The following is a 22,554-nucleotide window of genomic DNA, read 5'->3' as shown; positions in this document are numbered from 1 at the left end:
GTCGGCGTCCTGCTTGTGGATTGTTCAAGAATCGAACATTATTCTGGCTGAAGAAAAGGCGACTGCTAATGTCAGGTCTGTAAGCTGGAGAAGCAGCACAGGTGCCTAGGTTGATTCAAAGTCGGGATTTGTAACTGATGGCGTAGCTAACTTCAAGGCGTCAGTTTATCTCGCAGAACTACCCCACGGTTGCTGCGAACGCTAACCCGACGGAACGTGGGCGCCTCTTATCGCCGATAAGCCACATCAGCGATAAGACATGCCTTATGTAAGCCGCATTGTCGTCGCGGGCTCAGGCGGCTATTTTGGGCTTGGACACACACATTCTTGGTCCCCACTCCACGCGGTCCCATGCCTGAAATCCCTCGCACACAGACCACCGTCATTTCCACCGCCTTTCACGGAACGTCCCCAACCTCACTTCGTCCATCTCTTTCTCACATCCGCAACACCAACGACCGCCGCCGACCACACGTCGACCCAAAAAGCTCTTGCTTGTCGAAATTCGTCCAACGAACTAATCCACGTCAGAAACAGCCATTTTCACCGCCGACACGATGATGCCCACCAGCTGGCCGGCGCCGCCACCAGGCGTCCCCTACGCGGCACCTCCTGCCAATTACGCCTATCCTCCCAGTGAGTTCCCCCGAGATGGCCTCATCTTTGCTCTTCGCAAGTCCGTTTACTGACTGCACTTTCCAGATCCAGCATACACCGCAGTCCAGGCTCGCCAGAGCTTCGGCCAGTATCCTCCTCCCCCTGCCGCAGCCCCCGTCTACAGCTCGCCATCCCAGACCACGGTAGCCTCCGAACAAAACGCTCAAGTCCCGCCACCTCAACCTCAGCGCAAGGTTGAGTGGCCGCCCTCTGTCCGCGACTATGTCCAAAAGTCCTTTTTGCCTGCCAACATGGATCCCTCTGTGTCTCGCCCCGAGATTGAAGCCAAGCTGAAAGAGACCATCTCCCATCACATGGAAAATGGCACTCTCGAGTCCACCGACTGGACAAACGTGCCGTTTCCTGCCGCTTTGATTAAGAACGAGCGACAAGTCCAGCTGAACTCCACTCCGAGTGCTGCCTTTTCCTATGATGCACGATATGACACTTCGACGCCCAACCCGAAGAAGCGCAAGTCCAATGAATTTACTGCGGATGACAAGACTGTTCCTTGGCGCTCTACTAACAGCAACCGATCCAACGCCCTGGAAGACCGCATCTCTTTCGCGTCCCCCGACAAACGAGCCAGCTTCGACGAACCTCTGCCCAAGTCAAGTAAGTTTCAGAAGCAGTTGGAGAAGCGACAACGCCGTTTCGATGGTGGATATAAGTCATCCTATCGATCGCCCAGTCCTCCGCCTTCAGATGGTCCCGTTGTCGGCACCAGTGAGACCTTGGAGAAGAGGTACCTTCGCTTGACAGCTCCTCCCGTGCCCTCCCAGGTTCGTCCGGAGCGTGTCTTGCACAAGACGATGGATCTCCTGAAGAAGAAGTGGAAGAAAGAGGGCAACTACTCTTACATCTGCGATCAGCTCAAGTCCATGCGTCAAGACCTGACAGTGCAACGGATCAAGAACGACTTCACAGTTTCCGTCTACGAACTCCACGCTCGCATCGCCTTGGAGAAGGGGGACCTTGGTGAGTATAATCAGTGCCAGACCCAGTTGCGTACCCTGTACGCCAAAGGCCTGAAAGGGAACCCCATCGAATTCAAGGCATACCGCATTTTGTATTTTATTCACACCGCCAACCGTACCGGTCTTAATGATACGTTGGCAGATCTAACCACAGCAGAGAAGGAGGAGCGGCCCATCAAGCACGCAATGCAGGTGCGGTCCGCTCTCGCCTTGGGAAACTACCACAAATTCTTCCAGCTTTACCTGGATACTCCCAACATGGGAGCGTACCTCATGGACATGTTCGTCGTTCGTGAGCGTCTCGCTGCTCTGTGCAACATTTGCAAGGCGTAAGTTTCGTCCGCCCGTCTTTCGCTCGCACATATGCTAATTATCGAGCAGATACAAGCCAGACGTAAAGTTACGGTTCATCACTGAGGAGCTCGGCTTCGAGTCCGACGTTGATGCGGCTCAATTCATTGTCGACTACAATGGTCAGCATCTTCTCGAAGAACGATCAGAGTACATCGCTCTGTTGACCGGCAAAGCCGGACCACTGTTCGAATCTGCGAGGACCGAAGCTTTCCGCAAGGTTGACATCAAAGGCCAGATCTGAGCTGCTCGCCCATCTTTCTCTTCTCATCACAACTTGCTCTACACCTCCTAACTCTCATCGTACCACCGACCTCAGGCCTTGCGCATGGCCATCCTTTCCAAACCTTTCCAACCCGTTCACATCTCACAAAAAGGACCTCTCGGGTACCCGAATTTCCTCGTAGACCTCATTTTTATTGTTTTCTCCCCCTCTCTCGATTGTCACTTCACCGCGCTTATTCACCATGCATTTCCTGCGACTCGTCGAAGTACCAAACCTCGTTGTTGGTTACGAACTCACGATTTTACCGATCTGCCTTTCTGCCCCTTTGCACGGCATTGACGCTTACGCATAGCTTCAAATAGCGGGATACCTCTCGGGGGCTCGTGGGAGGCAAAAGACGAACGAAACAAATAATCGACGACACTAGGCGGAGCTGCCGCTGGTGTTCGAACGATGTTGGCCGGCCCTGGGTGGCCGGCAGTTGGCTCTGGGGGCTTTCGGACTTGACCCCGGCTTGCCGCGTTGCAGCGCAGGCGAGCTGGAAGGCGTTTGGGCTGGGAAAAAGATGGACATGGCTGGGTTCAAGGATAGAAGGCGCCAGGTGTTACATCGGTTTTGGGTCTTGGGGCAAAAGGCGTTTGCATATACGTCGCTATATCACAAGATATCTGCTGAACTTGAGCTTGGGCAGCGGAGCGGTCCATAGTCTTTTCGACTTAATGCTCAAAGCATTTACTGTTACAATGGCCTCGAAGGTCTACATGGCCTGGCACCTCGTCCCCTGATCAAAGACCCCCCGTGATCATAGTTCCTGGGTTCAAGCCTCGTTGAAGCTGCTGCTACGTGGTCGCAGGAGCTATCGACCTGGTTATGCTTGCAATCCACGCTACTCAAGAAATCGTTCTTGCAGAGAAGAGTTGCTCTAAGAGTCAGGGAACACCTGGGCGGTTCACTTGAATCTGTTAGGAAGAATGAGCTGTATTGGCTGATGGGTTCTGCGCTCTTCTACTTTGATCCAATTTACTTCAGCAAAGAGGGAATGTAGATAGCATATACAGAAGAAAGTGGACGATCCCATGTTCGGTGCGAGAGCCTTCTCGTAGCACACTGGCCGAGCGAGTCCGACGTGGGGGCGTAACAGACCGAGCTTAGTGATACCACCCATCTGCAGTCCCGACCTCAACTATTTGGCGATGAAGAAGTGAGCGATGCACTGAACACAAACGCCCTTTCACTGTACGCGAGAAGAAAACCAATCTTTGCAAGATGCGGGAGACAGCTTGTAGGAAGTGCCTCCCTGCTCCCAGCGATGAGCAGGTTGCCCCAAACGGAAGAAATACCTGATCCCGCACGAGGACTTTCTTAGCAGCAGCAGCAGCGTGTTCTAAACTCTCGGACCGTCTGGACTGCCGCTGCTCACGGCCACAGCTGTCACTTTCTTGACAGACAAGCAGACACCCCCGGAGACGAACTCAGCATGAGCGCGCATGGTGTCCTTAGAGTGGCATCATCTTTCAGACTTTGCGTGTTCGCACTTGGGCAGGATTTCGGGAGCGCGGGCAGACGGATCTGCCCGACATGGGCCGAGAAGAGGGAGGGGGGAGAGGGCGCATCTGCCACCTCCAACTGCACTCATCCGAGAGGTGAGGAGCGTTTGCTTCTCCCACTCTCGCATGGCACATTGCAGTTTTTACCAAGGCGTACAGCTGTTTAGGGGTGCGTACGGATGACAAGTTCCGGCTGAAGAAAGCTCCGTCATGACAAGTGAACTGACTGGACAGAAGGAAGAGGGAGGGAAAATCTTCCTAGTGTATGAAAGGCTCGGTTCACCCATTTTCCCCGCGGTCCAGAGCGGTCCTTCCGAAAGATGAGCCAAACCTTACAGGCGCTCACTTTCCCAATCTTTGCTCGTTTTCCCCCTCACCACAGCCCCTCGACGGCACGCCTTGACGGCCCTGGTGATCTGCCGTGCGTGAGATATGCCCGTGCCCGCGACCCTTGCCCATGCCGGCGCTGGGGCGTTTTTGGAGAAGGAAGCTTCTGTTTGCGATGTGAATGGAAGCTCGCCTGTCAACTGATTCTTATTTATTTCTTGTGCTGTTTGATAGCCGGAGCGTTGTCAATAGGAGGGTGCGCTTTGATTGGCGATTGGCAGCCCGGGACTTGAGGGTCCTCAAACCCGGATTGAATGGGTTGACAGGGTGCCGAGCTGCCGCTGCAAGAACGCGATGCTTCCGGGCTATGTACGGTTGACCTACGATAGTTCCGGTGACCGGAAGGGGGGCCAGGAATAGACGGCCTGCCGGGCACGCCAGCATTTGCAATGATTGGCGTGGTACAGAAAAAGGCATAATTACAGATATTCCTGGCTTCTTGTCGTCTCTCAGTGTAACCATCCAGTATCATGGGCCACACCGCCGAACCCGGATGAAGACCGAGCTGAGCCTTGATATTGGCAGGCCTGCCAATATGTTTATGCCCTCTTCAGGTCGTGGACTCCGCGGAGCTTGTGGCCTTTGGACATAGTGTACAAGTGTGAATGGGAGTTATAGTCGAGATTCCGCCGTAATTGAATCCCCGATATCCCATCGCAAGCAGCTATTTTCGAACATCGCATCACAGATATCCCCGCCGGTCGCCGACCCGGAGCGAGCGTCTCCATCTGACCGGGGACTTAGGCATGGTGAGATTCTCGGCGGGAGGGGCCGCCGTGGACTCGCAACTCCGATGGAGTGAACTATTCGCGCGAGGAGCTGCATAGATCCAAGTGGCATGGTGCCGTCGCGTTGATGGGACGGAGACCCCGTTTCACCGTGCCAAGACGACTGTTCTCCGCGACCTCGACCTCCACATTCTCGCTAGGCCGCGGATCGACAACCACAAATCGGCGCTACGAAATGGTGTGGACGGGTTTGTTGCATGCCGACTTATTGTCGAACGTTTCGAAGTCAGGTGCTGGTCATGGCCCATCGGTATCATTCGATGGTCATGGATGTATTTGCCATATTCAAAAAAAAAAAAAAAAAAAAAAAAAAAAAAAAAAAAAAAAAAACCGTAACACGATGGCTCAAGACTTCAGTGTGACATCATGGCGTCCCGGGAAGAAGAGCTCGGCCATGCGTATGAACTGATGGTCATATCGAACAATTGTAAACGTGTAAGTCGTCATGCTGCTGGCGTATCTCTCAGTGAGACTGTGTGGGAGGTCTGGAGCTCCGGCTGATCGTGCAACAAAACCCCTTCTTCCCTCCTTGGTCCGTGGTGCTCTACCCTCGCCTCGTGCCGGAAAATTGTCAAGGCATCCCAAGTGGTGGTGAACCTGACTTGTCGATCACCAACCATAAATTCAGGGTTCCTCCTAATATCTGGAACTCGATGAAGAATAATCAAAAGGAAAAGACGCGTGCTCGATGCTGGCATTCCATTGGTGAAAGTCGTGACCTCTGCCCCGTTTCAGGCGACATGGGACGTCCAGTTTCAAGTTGTGTTGTGTCCGCGAACGGGACGGGCTGGATCCGAACACAGCTGCGGCATGAAGTTAAAGCTTGACCATATTCTTCGCATGTACCATAGTAAAGACTGGCTACAGACCCTAGATGTGGGTTCGCCCGCCGTTTTGTATTTGGAATCTCACACTCGCTATCGGTATTGGAGTGCCCTTGTTCCCTTGGGGAAGTGGGCTTCCTCCCCAGTCATGGTTGGCATTGGTCGTTGGGCGGTTTTCTGCTCACCAAATCGTGGGGAATGGTGGTGAAGGTTCTGGAAGGTGACTGACAACCACCGGATGCGTGACCACGGCACCGGGGAGCTGCGTCTTGATGCGGGACCAGCTGCGGGATGGCACGTTGGCATGGGGTCGGCACACAATGAGGCTGCGATGCCAACGTCCCAGCATACGTCATCCCCTGCCAAGAGCTTGAAATGCCATGATTGTGTGCAGTAGCCCAGGGTCGATAAACCTAGCCGCACCATGGATGGATGATAACGCAGGTTTAGAAGTGAGACCATGCGGGTAAGAATGGATTTAAGATATTTCCCGCTACTATCTTGAACTCCCGCCGCCGAGCTCCCGCATACAGGTGAGGGGCTGCAGAGATCAATAGGAACGAGACGACACCAGCGCTGATGTCAAGACTGCCACCTCCGTCACTCACTGGCAGAGCCAAGAGAGGCGGGGATGTGGTTCCTGAACCGTCCCGCTGAAACGGGACGTTAACAAGGATTCTTGCACCAGCCTTAGCGCTTTCTGTGCTAGGCGAAGCTAAGGCGACATCATAAGCACCAGGGGTGAACGAATGGAGAAGCAGCAATTTATTCGAAGCGTTGGAAAGTTGGGACGGAGAGAGAAGGCGCCGTCGCCGGGGCCGTCCTCGGATGAGGTCATTCTGAGGAGATGCGCATGGTTTCTGCCATACAAGGTACAACGCGGTCGCCGTGATGAGCATTCTGTAGAATGATACGGCGTTGAAGAGCCGGACTCTGTCCAACTTGAACTGGCCTTCATTTCAACAAGCCAGTGGGTGTCGTGTTTTTGTGGACGCGCGCGCCAAGTTGCTCAACCGACGCGCTGGCGCGTAAGCTGGTCCGCAACTTGTTGATCAATTGGCTGGGGCGTCTTCTAGCCCGGCCTAGACTTTGACATCCTCTCCAGGTTAGCTCAGAAGTACTTCTTTTAGCTTGAACACAAAGCACACAAAGACCAAGAGCCAACGGTAGGGCGAGATCGCCATGCCGTTAGGATGCACAATCCGATTAGGTTTCGGCCGCGTGACTGGTGGAGGTAACGCCTGGGAGAAGATTGGCGAGAGGGCGCATAGCAGTAGAGTCGCCATTAATGGGCGCTGTATCAGTCGACGATATTCGCATAACCAGTCAGAGACAACTGTAGAAAGATTCGCGATGTACCCGTAAGCTTGGCAAGGATCGCGTTGGATCCACGACACCCTTGCAATACAGCTCGGGATATTTACCATGGCATTCCTCGCTTGATGAACAGGCTTTCGTGATATTCAAACCTGGTTCATCGAGTACGCCAGCTTGGTGTGAATTTGCGAAGCCTGCGTCGCATTGAACCAATTTGTGACTCCATTAGTTCCTTATTCCTCAAGTCTCGATGGAGAGGCGCGTTAGAGGTTGAAGGGAATACCCCGAGACTGCCGCGTACGCCTTGTGCCCTCAGCCTGCAAATCCTTAGCATCCAGTGCACTCGCTTGTCGCTTGTAGCGAATCCAGCCAGCCGGGGAAGGATTCCGTGTGGCAAGGTTCGACGGTCGTTGGGTTGAGACCGAAATGGCACCTTGACTGGGCCGTTGCAGTCATTAGGCTGGAACTCAATGGGTCCTATGAAAAACCGTCCGGGTCCGCCGCAAAGAACAGGGGTCGCAGGAGAGAGGCATTTCTTGGTGCTGAATGGTAAGCTGTTCCTGGCTGCGAAGAAGGAAGAACTCTGTTAGACTGTGGCCGATAGATGGAGGGAGGTACAGGATACCCCGTCCTGCTGCATTGCTCGGGATCACAAGGGAGCGAGAGAGTCTTTGCGTTAATCGATAAGATGCCGCTCCAAGTCTCTTCTCTTGTCCAGTCCCCTGCGTCGCACTGCGATATGAGCCAAGCTTGACAATTCGGCCATTGAAGGGATAAGCTGTTTAAAAGAAGAGGTCAGTTCATGCAAAAGCAAGTGTCAAAAGCTCAACACTGATGCTATTGGCCGCGTGCCGTTGTTTCGCATGGGGGCGTGTAAGGTCAATGTCATTCAGATGGGGTGTTGATGGAGAGCAGAAGGTCTGTGTTTTAGCGGAGGAGATGCCATGTGCGTGCCCAGGAAGACAGTGGCAAAAGCTGTGCAACCGCGGGGGAAAAGAATGGCCATGAGTGTTGACGAGGGGAAGCCAAGATGAGCCTTAGATCCATCTGCTGGTTGATAATTGTCCTTCTAGCTGCTGAATGAGAGTTCGGTTAGCTACAAGACAGTTAGGTGCACTTGTTGGCTTTCTGAAGAAGGTGTACGGCACGAGATGCTAGTCGTCGTCTTGCGATGGAATGCCGATGGGAATATCACAGAGGAGGGCTGAGCAAACGGAATGGTGTGTCTTGGAACTGCGCTGCGATGCGATGCGATGCTGCTTGCTCAGTGGTGACCCAGCCATACCTCGTGTCAGTTGTGCGAGTCGTCGTGTGTCTCCTGCTGTTAGCCACGGTGCTTTGCCCTGTAAGAATACGACAGTGCCGTCATAGGGCACGGCACCGGGATTTCTGGTGGTTTGGGGCCTGGGGGCTGCCCTGCCCTGCCGTTTCCACGGATCCATCAGGTCCTCTCCGAGCATCCCCAGATGCGTTGCTTCGGCTTGGAGAGCCGGTGCAGCCACCGGCATGAGGCTTGGGAGCATGAAGGCGAGACATGCATCTGCACGATATGACTGGCAGAGAGGAAGCCGTCCCTGAACTCTGTCGTTGGCCAAGCTGCAAGTGGCATGCGACCAGAGCTGCCCGTAGGACGCGGGCGAGGCACAAGACTGTCGCGTTAACATCCAGGCTGTCCACTGAGAGCCGAGGATTGACAGTAGAAGTCAGGAGCACATGTAGCTTCTTTCGTTATCACCGTCTCCCGTTCGACCATACTCCGGAGGCCCTCTTAGCGATTAAGCTTTCCATCTGAGGTGAGGGCTGCTAATGTGGTTGCCACGCCCGCTGAGTTTCGCGCAATGCCCGATCCGTACACAAGTCGGTTTAGTCTCCGTGCCTGTGAGCCGCCGCTGTCTGGCTGCTGTCTAGCTGTCCAGCAACGGGTGAGTCCCGAACGTTACTGCGTTACGGGATGGCGCGAAGGGCTTTTTAGTCTGGTCAGCGCCGGTCATGCATGCGATGGCAGTGGTGACAGCCGCCGGGAAAGGTTGAGAGCGCAAGGCATGAATATGGACTGATACCCGGATGGGAATAAGAATCTGATGAGGAGTGGAAGCAGCGATTCCAAGGTTAGAAAATAAACATTTGCTAGCCAGGCTGTGTCAAGAGCACTCACCCTCGTCGACGTCGACAGGACCGAGAGACGCACACGAAGGTCGCATCACCCATAATCTGCAGGCCGACACCCTCGTTGGAGTCAGGACACCCACCCGCAACCCTAGCGCAATTTACCCATCCACGCCCAGCGAACGGACAGGCCAGGACAGGTAAGGTACTGTGTACCATACAGACCAGGGTACCTCGCGGGCATGGTCTTGAGTGGTAACTAGGTTGGTGACTGCGCAGACGGGGAGTCCCACCAGGCAAGCCCATTTCCAACCGTTGCGGTGCAGCTGTGCCCCCCTCTCCGGGCCCTCCCCCCCTTCCTGGGCTTCGTGGGCTTCCCTTTCGTCTGGTCTTGTGGGATTTGGGAGCGCATCCCGGGGATTGGAAGTGCGTACTAAGTACGGCGGGCTGCGTGGGCGTAGGGTAGTATTAGCGTGTGGTGCGTACCCAGGTACCCCGGCTTGGGCAGCTGGTCTGCCAGAGGTAAAGAGGCTTGGGTTGGGCGAACGAGCCTTTTCTACCCTCGCCCGTCCGCCGTCCTTTCTTGACGTGTTTCCCTTGCCTTCCCTTCACCCCTCCAGGTCGATTCACTTCGCTCACAGCCGGCCCGCCGCATTCCAGCGCAATCTTTGCACTTCGCCGAGTAGTCGAACTTCAACTTTGGACCTTGGACGACAGTCATAGACTGAGGAGCGACGCTTAGGTGTATACGCACTGCCAACTCTTGCGACCCCAACGAGCAGCACTGTGTAGCCCGAGTTGATTTGCGGGCATCTTGTTTCGGAGGCCGAGAGCGAGAGACAGACAGCCAGCTTCCGAGTCGGAATAAGAAAACCAGGGAGAGACAGCCTAGCACGCCGGTCAGTCGATCGATCAGCCAGAGGACAGAAAGAGAACTGGACAACGTTGCCTCAAAGCGGGAAAGCCGGAAGGACTTGTTGGTCGACAAAAAGAGACTGTGTTTGCGTGGAAACGTTCGGCATCAGCACACAGAGAATCCGAGTGTTGGAACCGAGAAGAAGCAGAGCAGCGTAGGAAGTTTGTAAGGGAACGAACAACCAATAACTTCGAACAAAGTTCGACTTCGACGTCAACTCACCGAAGGAAGGCGACGTCCCAATCCCAGCCGTTCCTTTTTCGGGTTTTCCTTTCTTTCTACAATATTCTCCCTCCTTTTTCGGAATTTTCCCCTCAGACGCCCAACGGCATCGACTCAGCGAACAGCGCAATTTCCAGGAAAGTGCGACCCGGTCATCATCGCCCCTCCCTTCCTGCTTCCTTCCCGTCTGCACCGGCATCAATCAGCCCGGCCCCTCCCCTCCTTCCTCAGTTGGGTACCAGGGAAAGAAAAAAAAAAACAAGCAGCAACCACCACCACCACCACCACATCAGCACCTTCTCACCAGCGCCTTCTCCGTGCGTCATTCGGCTTGTTTTGCGACAGAGCAGGAACTGCCTTAGCCTCTGCGACTGCGACACCGACACCTTCCCGCAGCAGCAGCCGCAGCATCGACGTCCACCAGCGACACACGCAAAACGAGACATAGACACCACACCTCAAGCACTTCCTGCCTGTTGTCGTCGTCGTCTTCGTCGTCCTCGTCGTCGCACCGATTCTCTGCTGCAACCCCTGTTTGCGCCCAATCAGGCTGTGCGGAAGGAACATTTCGCTCCCTAACCTCCTATCGACTCTCCGTGGTGCCACAGGGTCCCCCGTCCGGTCCCCCGTCCCCCCCCCCCCCCCCCCCCCCCCCCCCCCCGTCACCACTTCCATTTCGAGCTTCGCATTCAATTTCCATCTCGCCAGGTTACGGTTACCAGTCTCTACACGCCTGCGACTGCCCTCGCCCTCACTCTTACCCTCATCCAGAGGGAGTGTCACACAAGATGAAGGTTCGTGATTCATCGTCCCCTCTGGTACCTGCCGCTGTGCTTCTTCCTAATATTGCCTGCCACCGCCGCTGCATTGCGCTGCGCTGCGCTGCATTCCGTCTCATTCCCCCCCTCCCCCCATTTCAACCACACACACCCCTCGTCTTCCCTCGTATGAAGCCAGATGCGCGCATATAACCATCACCACGTGTGCTAGCGATTTCCTCCACAACACATCACTGCGCGATTGACATTTTCATGCCGAAAGCTGCATTGCTCATATCGGCTCTGCGACTTTGTCACTTACTCTGCTTCCTTCTTTCCTCGCGCTCCTGACCCCGCATGCGCTCAGGCAAGATGTCTCGAGAATCGATGGCCAGAAATCGCTTCTCCGATCATCTACTAACGATGCCTCACCTACTACAGGCCCTCCGTCGCTCCATCAAGGGCGAAAAGGACAATGCCAAAATCAGCATCGCCCCAAAGTCCGCCGTTGCCATCGTCCCTCCGAAGAAGGTGTGTAAATTATCTGCCCGCTCCACCATTCTCCCCAGCGCTGGATGCCGCGCCCAACCCAACCAGGGGGCAACCGGGGGGGAAAGCTTACGACGCCCAGCTTGCTAACCAAAGACCCGCCTCCAGGTTATCCGAGCCCTATACGATTATGAAGCCCAGTCCAACCAGGAATTAAGCTTCTCCCGAGGCGACTTTTTCCACGTAATCGGAAGAGAAAACGACTCCGACTGGTACGAAGCCTGCAACCCAGCCTTGCCCGACGCTCGCGGTCTCGTGCCTGTCGCGTTTTTCCAGGCTTTGGGCCGTACAGAGAGAGACAGCGGCCAGTCCGACGGTGGCGGCTTGCCCCGACCCCCAACAATGTCACCGACTATTTCCAAGAACCCCGACCACGATTCCGGCTATGCCGAAGCCGCACCGCCTCCAGGTGCCATGCAATCACCTCCTGCGATGCAGCGCTTGTCCAGATCTGCTGGCAAGGGATCTGGCGCGATGGTTTACGGCATCGTAATGTACGACTTTGTTGCAGAGCGCGCCGACGAACTGGAAGCCAAGGCTGGTGAAGCCATCATCGTCATCGCGCAATCCAACCCCGAGTGGTTCGTTGCAAAGCCTATCGGTCGACTTGGTGGGCCAGGTCTTATCCCCGTGTCATTTGTCGAAATTCGCGACATGGCAACGGACAGCGCTGTTGGCAATGCTTCAGACGCTATCAAGAAGGCGGGTATCCCCAAGGTTGAGGAATGGAAGAAGATGGCTGCCGACTACAAGAACAGCAGCATTACGCTGGGCAAGTTCGATGTCGGTGGTGCGCCACAGCAAGGTTCTCTGGAGCAAGGCATGGAGCGCATGAGCATCCAGCAAGGCCAACGTCGTGGCTCCCAGCAGACCGGTAACAGTTTCGTAAGTCAAACCCACCCCATTCTCAATTGTATCAAACTGACTTGTCGTGCAGCCGCAGCAACAACAGGCGAACTACCAACAATCACGAACTTCCCAACAGGCGGCATCGCAGCCGACTACCCCCTACACCAAATCCGCCGACCAGTTGTATGCCCCGATCTCAGCCCGCATCCCCAGATATTGCTTTGCCGAGGACAAGTACTGGTTTGTCATTGAGGCTGTGCTGGAGGATGGCCGTCACTGGGAGCTCTCTCGATACTACGAGGACTTTTACGACTTCCAAATCGCACTCCTCACCGAGTTTCCCGCAGAGGCAGGCAACACAGGAACGCAAAAGCGCACCTTGCCGTACATGCCGGGGCCCGTCAACTACGTTACTGATGCCATTACCGAGGGTCGCCTACACAATCTGGATGCCTACGTTAAGAACCTCCTCGCACAACCTGCGTATATCGCCAGGTGCCCCCTCGTCAGACAGTTTTTCGCACCTAGAGAGGGCGACTACGAAATCGACCCCAACGCACCGAACGAAGATGAGTACAGACTATCGGGCGGCTCCCAGCCATCGTCGACGGATTCGCCGGCGGACGGTGCGTCGCGACAATCGTCGAGGAATAACCTGAACGGAAACGGCTACGCGGGGCTTTCCGCAGCGCCACAGCAAAGATCTATGGGCCAGCCAGGCATGACTCGGCAGCCATCATCGCTGTCCCAAACCCAGCCATCTGTCTCACCTGGTATTGCCCAAGCCCAGGCCATGAAGATTAAGCTTTACTTCAACGGTGACCTCATCGCCATCCGAGTGCCGAACGACATCTCGTTCCAGCAGCTCTACGACAAGATCTCAGACAGACTCAAGATTCCTGTCGGAGAAGAGATCCAACTCTTTTACAAGGACGACCGGACTGGAGAAAAGCCGAATCTCATGAGCGACAACGATCTCGACACTGCTCTGGACCGTAACGACAAGCTCTTGCTATACGTTGAGCAAGTATGATTCAGGCGCACGCGAGCTTGTGGTCCCCAATGGTTTCTGCGACTGTCTACGAAGAAAAGCATATTCCCGACCGCCATTGCATTCTTGTTTCATGATTCCCAGCGCACGCGACGCATTGCCACACTCTGTCTTGTTATACAGGTGATGGCCGAATTTCACTTCTATATTGTTTTCTCTTAGTAGCTGGACTTGATATACATGCGACCATGATGCCAGTGGATCGACTTTCCTTCACGCGCCAGCGACTACCTTTCTTTTCTTTTACGCTTCTTTGGCCTCGGCAGGTCCCCTAGTTACGATTTTCCTCGACTGATGTTGATGTTGATGACGGGAAAACAAGAAGAATTATTGATGCGGCCCCCGGGGGTCCATATGTCCAAGAATTTCTCAAAAGACGCAAGACGGAATTGCTTCCATCATGAGGATATGGGAAATGGGGACATTGGCGGGCGTTATATTTGGGCAAACGGCAGACTTGACTTGCCATATTTCTTCCATTTTTATCGACACGGGAGTTTGCCAAGGGCCCTTTCTCTGGTCCCTCACGCCCTGCGTCACAGGAGAAGGCCAGAGGATAGAAGGGCTCTTTTGATGATGAGTGGGATGATGCGGATGAGCCAGAAAGTCAGTGGATGATAGTGCAACACCAGTACTTGAGCGAGAAAGAGACAAAGATCAACCAGTTCAACATTTTTCCGACGACAAAATGTGACGAAGTATATGCATGTGTGCAATAAAGTGACTAGTCTTTGCAGTCTGACGAGTAATGAGCGCCTGCGAGAGAACATCTCATCTTGGTGTTGCAAAGCAGGCAGAGAGGAATACACAGTGAACGTTGAAAAATCTTGATTATAAGGCTACATACAGGGTAGCGAATAAAAACTCCCTTCGTGCGCCATGCCGCGCCCTGCTCCTGATCTCATGCATTCCTCATGATTCCTGCGAAATAAACCTGCGCTTGGTGGTGAGAGAAGAAGCAGTCGGCCTCCTTTTTTCGATGGGTTGGGAAAGTCCGCAAGCTTGTTCAAGAGCACGTGAGTTTGCTCCCGTAGAAAATAGAAGTACTCTAGACGATCCGACTCGCCAGTATTGATAATCACAAAGTTGGGTATTTCTCATTCGTTTCTCTTCTCTCCTCCTTTCCTCCTTTCCTCCTCCAGGGAAGCCGGCTGTAATCAAACTCCCGTGCTTCACTCAAATCCTCAAATCAGACCACTACGTGAGTAGACATGTGCTCCACGGCCTCCTTGATCGTCCGAAGCATCCTCTGGTTCACGCAGAACGGACACCGCAGGGGCCGCTCGTTCGCCGAGACAGGATCGTCATTCTTAATTGGCGTCAGGTTGAGCTCGGGCGTCGATGGGACGAATCGCGAGGCCGTGGAGGCGGCCCGCTGGATGGCGGGCGTCGCCAGCGCAGCAGCGGCCGTTCCCTGGGCGCGTTCACGCTGCTCGCGCTCCTCTCGTGCCGCGGCCGCGTTGGCCTCTGCTTCCGCCTCCTCCTGCTGCAGCTGGCGCAGCGCGTTCTGTAGCACAATGTCGGGGTCCTCGTCGCCGTACATGGGCGTGTCGCTGCCGGGGGGTGCGACCATGCTCGCGTCCGCGCTGTGTGGGTCCGGAGGCGGGACACCTGCTGCTGCTGCCGCCGCCGTGGTTGGGGACAGCGGGCCTGTTGAGGATGCGTTGCTGATTCTGCGGAGGACCTCGTCGCGGACGAGGGCACAGGTCTGCAAACTTGCCTCGACACCTAGAGCTCGCATGACGGACTCGCGAATGGCGGCGGGGCTGGTCTCGGCGGAGAGCGCCATCAGTCGCGGTACGCAGTCGGCGAGGTATCCGATGTCGTCGGCAGGGTTCATCCCGCCCTCGCCATGACGTCTCTGCCGCCTAATAAGCAGTCCGTACCGCTTCTTGAACCTGTGAATCCAGCCGGGGGAGAACTCGGGCGGGGTCTCGTCCTTGTAGCGTGGCAAAGCCGTGAAGATGGCTTTGGCCTTCTCCCCGAGCTCCTCGTTCGTCGGATGGCGTCCCGTGGCCTGGACCTGCTGGTACCACCTAAGCACGAGCTTCTCGACATCAGGCCAGTTGCCAAAGCGCAGCCGCGACCCGCTGAGTTGGGGGTTGTCGCCGTCGAGACGCGAATACTTTGGGCTGAGGGAGTGGGATACGGTAGACTGAGAAATGTGTTGGCCGTACTGGTTGTAGAACCAGTCTATACAGGCCTTGTGACTGGGCCGGATGGTCTGCGCGTTGGCCCAGCGGCGGAGGGCGCGGCGTTGGTCGAGGGTGAGGGAGTGGCGCTCTTTCGGGGTGGATACGGGGGAGTCGACTCCATCGGGACCAGGACCGCCAAGGGCGCTGGCATCGGGATCGGAGGAGTGGAGGTCGTGGGCAGCATCGTGCTGCGCGTCGTGCCCATTGTGTGGGTGAGGGTCGTGGTCGGCCATTGCAACTGCGGCGGCGGACATGAGTGGCTCGGATCACGTCGCGCGCGCGAGGGCGGCGGCGACGACAACAACGACGACGAGAGGGGAGTCAAGGGCGGTCTTCGATTGGGGGTCGGTGGTATTCCTGGAAAGAAGTCGGCTTGCCAGGCGCGATGCGCGCTGCTGGCGGCGGGGTGGCAGAGGCGGGAGGGCGGGATGTGATAAGGCAGAGTCGGTGCCCTTTTTTTTGTGATTCAATTGAAGGAATCGTTGTATCCGTAGTGAGGTTTTGGTTGGTGTGGAGGTTGTGACGGTTAAGGAGGAGGTGAGGAAGCGTCGAAAGTGAAAACTTGGTGGGTGGACGGGGGACCAAGGGGACTTAGCACCCGGAGAGAAGCGAGGCCGTGGCAGTCGGGGGCCAGGCACGGTTCAGCGCACTGTACGCAGCTTGCTGGCCAAGGTTGCATGTCGTGTCGTTATGCATCCAATGGGGAGCTGCGAAATCGCCAAAGGGGTGGCTGGCCCAAGCTCCCACCAGCAGGCCTTGTTGCATTACCCGGTGCATAACTGTACTGCTGCTGTTTCAAATGCCGTCTTCACCCGCCAAACCTGGTGCTGCTGCTAGGTGTATTTCGGTCGCATTGGTGACCGAAATGCCAGCCAATTTGCAGCAATCGGGCCGCCATCAAATCTTTACTAACTCGATGACACCCAGGACTTGACTCGGCTGCAAGCATGCGAGGCAAACAAAAATTTGCGATAAGCCAAGTCATCTATCTTTGTGTGCTTGCTATTACTCTCATTGTCTGCCAGCCCGCAATGCTTTCTATTCAAAGGACAATCGTCATTTCTCCTCACCCGCATATTTCATGCTCATCGCAGCTCATTGTGTCGCATCCATTAATGCAAATCCCAACACCCCTCCAAATGCCGACCCCAAAAAAAAAAAAATCAGACCAAACCGTCAAACATCCCCCGGGAACGCAACGCATAGGCCTCTCTTCTCTCACACAGACATCTTCATGGCAATCGTCTTATGCGGGTCGTAGCCCTTGACCACAAAGTCCTCCACCTTCCACCCATCAATGCTGCAACCCGCCTCCCTGTTGTTGATCTCCAGCATCGGGAAGTCCCGCGGCTCCCGCTCCAGCTGCACCTTGAGCGCGTCCACGTGGTCCGCGTAAACGTGCGCGTCGCCCATGACGTGCGTGAGGCTGCCAGGAACCAGATCGCACGCGCGCGCAATCATGTGTGTCAGCAGCGCGTAGCTCGCAATGTTGAACGGCACGCCGAGCCCCATATCGCAAGAGCGCTGGTACAGCTGGCAGTGCAGGTGTCCCTTGGGCTTCTCGTCCGTCGACGGCGCCGCGCCGCGTGCCCGAGGGTACGAGACGTAGAACTGGGCAAACATGTGGCACGGCGGCAGGGCCATCTTCTTCAGGTCCGCAGGGTTCCACGCGCTGAGCAGGATGCGGCGGTCGTAGGGGTTCGTCTTGAGCTTGTGGATGACCTCGGCGAGCTGGTCGACGCCCTGGCCTGTGTAGTCCGTCTTTGCGTCGACGTATTCCGCGCCAAAGTGTCGCCATTGGAAGCCATACACGGGGCCGAGATCGCCGACTTCGCGGTGGGAGAGGCCGACGCTGTCGAGGAACTCGCGGGAGCCGTTGCCGTCCCAGATCTTGACGCCGGCCTCACTGAGGGCTAGGGACGACGTATTGCCCTCGACGAACCAGAGGAGCTCGGCAATGACGGCGCGGAGGAAGACGCGTTTTGTGGTTAGGAGGGGCAGGAGGGGCTCGCTGTCCTTGTTGAGGGAGAACTTGAGCGGCGTCGGGGCGAAGATGGAGTAGGTTCCGGTGCCGGTTCTGGGTTTCTCGTCAGTGATAGTGCATTGCTGGTGGTTATGCGATGGCTTCAGACCTGTCTGGTCGGTGCTCCCCCGTCTCGAGGATCTCGCGGACGAGGTCGAGATACTGGTACTCCTCGTGGCGCTTGGCCGGGCTGCCGCCGTTCTGCTTTGTTGGGTTCTCGGGGGCGGACATGTTGGCGGATTCGACTGCAGTAGGAGCCATTGTGATGTGTGTTCGTCTCTTACTGAACCTGGGAGATGGTGGTGGGATACGTCGGGTCGCTCTGAGTGGAATGCTCAATCCAAAGACGCGTCCAGACGCGTCGAAAGTTTAAGTGCTTGCGCTAGTGGTGGGGGTTGATGACTCAGCTTGGCCTCCGATAAGATAAGAAACGCCACAAGGTTCTGGCCTGCACCGGAACCAAGCGAGGCAAGTGGCGTCTCTCATGCGCTGGAGCTTGTTCCGTCTCTGCTGAAGTCCCGGCGAATAGCGGCTCAAGAAGACTCAGCCCAGAGCTGAGCTTTGTTTCAACGCATCTCATGAATGAGATATCGTCGGATCTTTTTTCAATTCGGTCCCTTTTCTCCTGTGCTCAGACGTAGGCCTCTGGTTCCACATTGATGACATGGTGGCGATGCGTCCTCAATGTCTTCTTCTGTCTCCTCCCCCTCATGCACTTAGTTTCTTAAGCATTCCATTTGGGTGATGCTTCATATTCGGAAACATGAAGTTGCTCAATTCCTCTGGATGACACCAAATCTTGGATTGAAAGCTGTCGTTTTTACATTCAACTCAAGAGCCGGTCTCTGAGGCGCGAGTGCGCGTTTCTCGGTTCTCACTGCCAACGTCATCGATCCCGGGGGCCTCGTCGACTTTGTTTCTTGTCTTTTCCACCCTCTCTTTCTACCATTCATGCTGCCATGTCTTCTTGTTATTCAACATTACGTCTCTAAGAAGCTCTAAGAAGCAAAACTCCTATTCTTTCTTCAACCACACAGAGACATGAGATCTGCCCAACCCACAGCTCCAGTTGACGATGAACATCACAATCACCGTCCCCGCGGGAACCGTCAACCACGGTGACCCCCGCCTCCTCTGCAATCCCCCAATCTGGAGCGATTTCATCATCTTCTATGCAACGAATTACTTTGTCCACGCCCTCACCCTCCCCAGCCGGCCCGGAGAATCCGTCCTCGAGACCTGCTTCACCGTCATCACGGCCCTCTTCCTCCCGAGCACCGGTTCCCTGCGCGCCGCCCGCTGGCTGCTCTCCCACGCCGGGACCGTCAGACGCGATGAACTCAGCCGGGCCACGCGGGCGGGCGCTCTTTGCATGGTCGTCGACGAAACAGAACGCTCCAAAGTCTCCTGGATTGAGCGGTCGTTGAGGAGGATGAGATTCAATAGGGCTTCCCGAAGCTGGTTAGTATGAACCATAAGAGAAAACAGAAGGGGAAACCCGCATAAAACTCAAAAAAAGAATTCAAGTTCTCTTGCATCTAACTTTACAATGCATAGGTACGATACCGATACTTCCGCGCCGCCCTGGTATCGGTCTCGCTTCCGCGGGGCTGGTCGTTGGGTTCACTCTTCCCGCACCATCCACGGGACCTGCGTGCTGCCCAAGGGTTTCATTCTGGTCGAGGTGCCTGTTGGAACGCCGCTGAAGCCGTCGCCGGATTCGACGGCCAACCACCTCGACCGTTCAAATATTCAGCTAGGCAGTACTTACAACATCCCCAAGGCCCTCTTCGCCCTGGGACAAGCGATATGGGGCATCACGACGGTATACCGGACTCGCGGTGATCAGCTGCAGAGGTATGGCTACGCTGCCTTTGGTGTCACTGTGGCGCCCTACGCCTTCATGTCTCTGGTCAACCTGACAGCCCTGCTCCTCACCCCCGAGTACAACTGTATCTACTTGGTACACACGCCGGACCTCGACAGGGCAAGGAGACAGGGCGGCAGGTTCTCTGGCCTTGTAGCCAGCGTCGACCTTGACAGTATTAAGGAGCCCCTGAGGACATTTTGGCCGTCCCAAGCAGCCCACGCCTCGTATTTCGCCGTGACGACAGTTCTCTTACTGGCGCCGCTCGTCATCGTCGCCGCGCTCACCGGCTTCGACCCGGGCCACAGCACGATATACCAAAGAGTTTGGGTCCTCTCCTGGCTGGGATTTGGCATCGTCATGGGGCCCCTGATCAGACTCAGCACGATATTCCCATCCGAGATACACGGCGTATACAAGATTGGCGCGAACGACGCGATAGCGTATGCACTCGAGAACGCGACATTCATGGAGCGAGCGATAGACTGGTTGGTGACCAAGTACTTTTGGGTGGTAGAGACGTCGTTCTATTTGTACGTGGTCATTGGCGCCGGCATTCTCTTCACCCCAGCCATCGGTGGCATGGTTGTCGTCGGGCATATGCTGGAGGAATTTGGCTTCTGTAGACGTCTTGATCGTTGAAAGACCAGATCGCCTCATTGCATCAAACTCAAACTTATTTGTAGATATGGCCATAGACGTTTCATAATGTCAAATTTGGTAACCCTCTTTGTCTGTTCTCAGTCATAAGCAGTTGTTCTTACTTAGACAATGTCTAACTTGGAAGTAAGATATTTGCCATGTGGGCAGACCAGGGCATCAAGGATGACAGGAACAGCAAGGACGACGGGGATAGCAAGGACGAAAGAGACAAGCAAGGACGTTAGGGACATGTGTGGCATTATACTACCCCTACTTAACCAGATTATCCCTTCCGATAGGATGAATCATAAGTAGAGCCTTCGATGAGTCAACTTGGCTACACGCCCACCATCTTCTACACAATCACCAATCACAACATCATGCTTGTCGCCGCTCATCTCAGCATCTCCAAATCTGACCCTCAAGCCTCCCAAGAACCTGGACCGTTCTTCGTCCGTGAATGCTCCCCCACCTGCAGGTACGCCGAAATTGGGATTCCCTCTGGTTAGCGTACTGATGTTCAAGAGCAGTTTTGGTACCCAGACCCCAAAGTCTATCAAAAGACCAGCAATGGCCGCGGTAAACAAAACAACAGATATGATAAGTATCACCATCCACGTGGTGTCATATCGAAGAACCGTGATCGGCGTGAAAATAGTCGCGTTTGTCGAGGTGAAGTTGGTCGCGTGAACCGTGTTGCGATAGCTCAGCATATCGTAGTTTTCCGGATGCCCCAAGACAAGGGGCTCGTTTCCTATGGTGCTAGCCAGTAGGTATTGAGAAGCTGCGCCATTCGAATCTCAAAATTCTCTCTCCCGGCATGGATCGCCCGCGGGAAGTCGAAGACCGCCGTTGCATTGAGCCCCTTCTCCGGATCAACTATGTACGTCTGGATAATCGACGGGCTCTTCTGCCGGTTGGTAGGATCTGTGAGACTTTTGAACAGGTTCTGAAAGTACAAGCTGGCAAGTTCATTGTCGCTCTGGCAGCTGTCGAAGAATGTGAAGTTGGCGCTTGGGTTCCCGGGCGAGACCGACGATCGTATCGCCGTGGGGATGCAGTCGTAGCCGTCGCAGGCGATTTGTGTCTCGACGTACGTAGAGTTGATCTTGCAATTGGCATATGTTGGCTCGTCTTTTGCCGGTGACCAGTCAAAGTAATGAAAGTCGCGCGCCGACGCGGTGGGATCAATGCAGCGTTGACGAGTGCCGTTTGTTCTACCGTCTGGGTACGGCGTTGTCGACAGACCTCCCCAGGAGGTGAGTGTGCTGCAGTTGAACGTTTTCCCATTGATGGGTATTGTGCAGTCCAATCCTCCGTCGACCACAAGTTCACTGGCATGTTCAGTCTCTTTGAAGATGGGACAGTCCATCTTGAGATACGAAGTTTCCAGGTTGAAGATGGTCCTGCCTGTTCGCGAGATATTGCCGAAGGGAATGCCGATGAGTGATGACCAGGTTATCGAGGCCCTGTCTTCATCGTTCAAGGTGATCCACTCGTCTGCCTTCGTGCTATGACGACCAAGCAAGGGCTCAATCATGGGGATCTTGACATTGCCAGAGGTGTCTTGGCTGGACTGTATGACCTCCCCAGACGCCCCAAGAGCGCTGTAGACGAGAGAATTGATCGGGAGCTGCGCATTTCCTATGTTGCTGCCAATGTATTGCGCTGGGAACGAAGTGTTGACATCCAGATACGGGAGCTCGGCAAAAGAGACGACGGCTTCGGGCTTCTTGAGTAAAACTCGAAGAGCGGCCTGGCCTCCCAAAGGTGAAAACGCCCAGATGAGCACCAACACGACGCTTGACCATCTGACCCTCTTCATGTCAATCATTGTCGTCACGGTCCCAGTCATTGTCGTAGAACCAAGAAGACTGTCCAAGAAACCAACACGCTCCCCTCGCTGCAGCCTCCAGTGAGCGAAGCTTCTGATGGTCCGGCCTAGAACGAAGGCGAACATCAATGGTACAATAGTGGGAGCCTATCTATATTAGCCCGATGCAATGTGGTATGAAGACACTTAGATGGTCCTTACAAGTTGGTTGAATTCGAGTGTGAACCGCCACATGGCCGGCGAGTCTTGGATTTCGAGGCCGTTAAAACGGAAGAGAAGACCAACGTAAACCGCGACAACGACAGCCATTAGAATCGAAACACTGTTCATAAACATCTCCAAGTGTCGGGACGTTCCGTTTTCAAGCCTTCTTGGTGGCCATTGTAGCAATTTCGACCCGTTGTCGGATTTGGAGGTTTCCCGGGTGGCCATCTCGGGTTTTGTTGGTACATTCTGGTCCCTTTGAGG

General features: G+C 55.1%; 6 protein-coding genes across 6 annotated transcripts; 3 read left to right on the top strand and 3 right to left on the bottom strand.

The window, feature by feature from the left end:
• Nucleotides 1-557: 557 nt before the first annotated feature.
• On the top strand, nucleotides 558-2,229 carry CGCA056_v007786 (THP3-like protein; the record flags this gene model as incomplete). Its single annotated transcript, XM_037323034.1, has 3 exons — nucleotides 558-636; nucleotides 703-1,963; nucleotides 2,016-2,229. The coding sequence occupies 3 exons, from the start codon at nucleotides 558-560 to the stop codon at nucleotides 2,227-2,229; spliced, it is 1,554 nt and encodes a 517-aa protein (XP_037178012.1).
• A 9,219-nt stretch (nucleotides 2,230-11,448) lies between these two features.
• Nucleotides 11,449-13,507, top strand: scd2 (Protein scd2/ral3; the record flags this gene model as incomplete). Its single annotated transcript, XM_037323033.1, has 3 exons — nucleotides 11,449-11,607; nucleotides 11,734-12,510; nucleotides 12,563-13,507. 3 exons carry the CDS (start codon nucleotides 11,449-11,451, stop codon nucleotides 13,505-13,507), a joined length of 1,881 nt encoding a protein of 626 aa, XP_037178167.1.
• Nucleotides 13,508-14,714: 1,207 nt separating this feature from the next.
• Nucleotides 14,715-15,974, bottom strand: CGCA056_v007784 (CENP-B-like protein 2; the record flags this gene model as incomplete). The annotated part of the gene is made up of 1 exon (XM_037323032.1): nucleotides 14,715-15,974. One exon carries the CDS (start codon nucleotides 15,972-15,974, stop codon nucleotides 14,715-14,717), a length of 1,260 nt encoding a protein of 419 aa, XP_037178168.1.
• A 964-nt stretch (nucleotides 15,975-16,938) lies between these two features.
• THYA (Thymidylate synthase) lies at nucleotides 16,939-18,004 on the bottom strand (the record flags this gene model as incomplete). Its single annotated transcript, XM_037323031.1, has 2 exons — nucleotides 16,939-17,797; nucleotides 17,853-18,004. 2 exons carry the CDS (start codon nucleotides 18,002-18,004, stop codon nucleotides 16,939-16,941), a joined length of 1,011 nt encoding a protein of 336 aa, XP_037178166.1.
• Nucleotides 18,005-18,818: 814 nt separating this feature from the next.
• Nucleotides 18,819-20,252, top strand: CGCA056_v007782 (uncharacterized protein; the record flags this gene model as incomplete). Its single annotated transcript, XM_037323030.1, has 2 exons — nucleotides 18,819-19,204; nucleotides 19,301-20,252. 2 exons carry the CDS (start codon nucleotides 18,819-18,821, stop codon nucleotides 20,250-20,252), a joined length of 1,338 nt encoding a protein of 445 aa, XP_037177998.1.
• Nucleotides 20,253-21,006: 754 nt separating this feature from the next.
• Nucleotides 21,007-22,518, bottom strand: CGCA056_v007781 (uncharacterized protein; the record flags this gene model as incomplete). Its single annotated transcript, XM_037323029.1, has 2 exons — nucleotides 21,007-22,233; nucleotides 22,288-22,518. 2 exons carry the CDS (start codon nucleotides 22,516-22,518, stop codon nucleotides 21,007-21,009), a joined length of 1,458 nt encoding a protein of 485 aa, XP_037178164.1.
• Nucleotides 22,519-22,554: the final 36 nt, after the last annotated feature.

This window comes from Colletotrichum aenigma (genome assembly GCF_013390185.1).
Source record: "Colletotrichum aenigma strain Cg56 chromosome Unknown KSG_Cg56_contig05, whole genome shotgun sequence".
NCBI classification, from domain to species: domain Eukaryota; kingdom Fungi; phylum Ascomycota; class Sordariomycetes; order Glomerellales; family Glomerellaceae; genus Colletotrichum; species Colletotrichum aenigma.
This window is presented reverse-complemented; position numbering and strand designations above follow the sequence as displayed.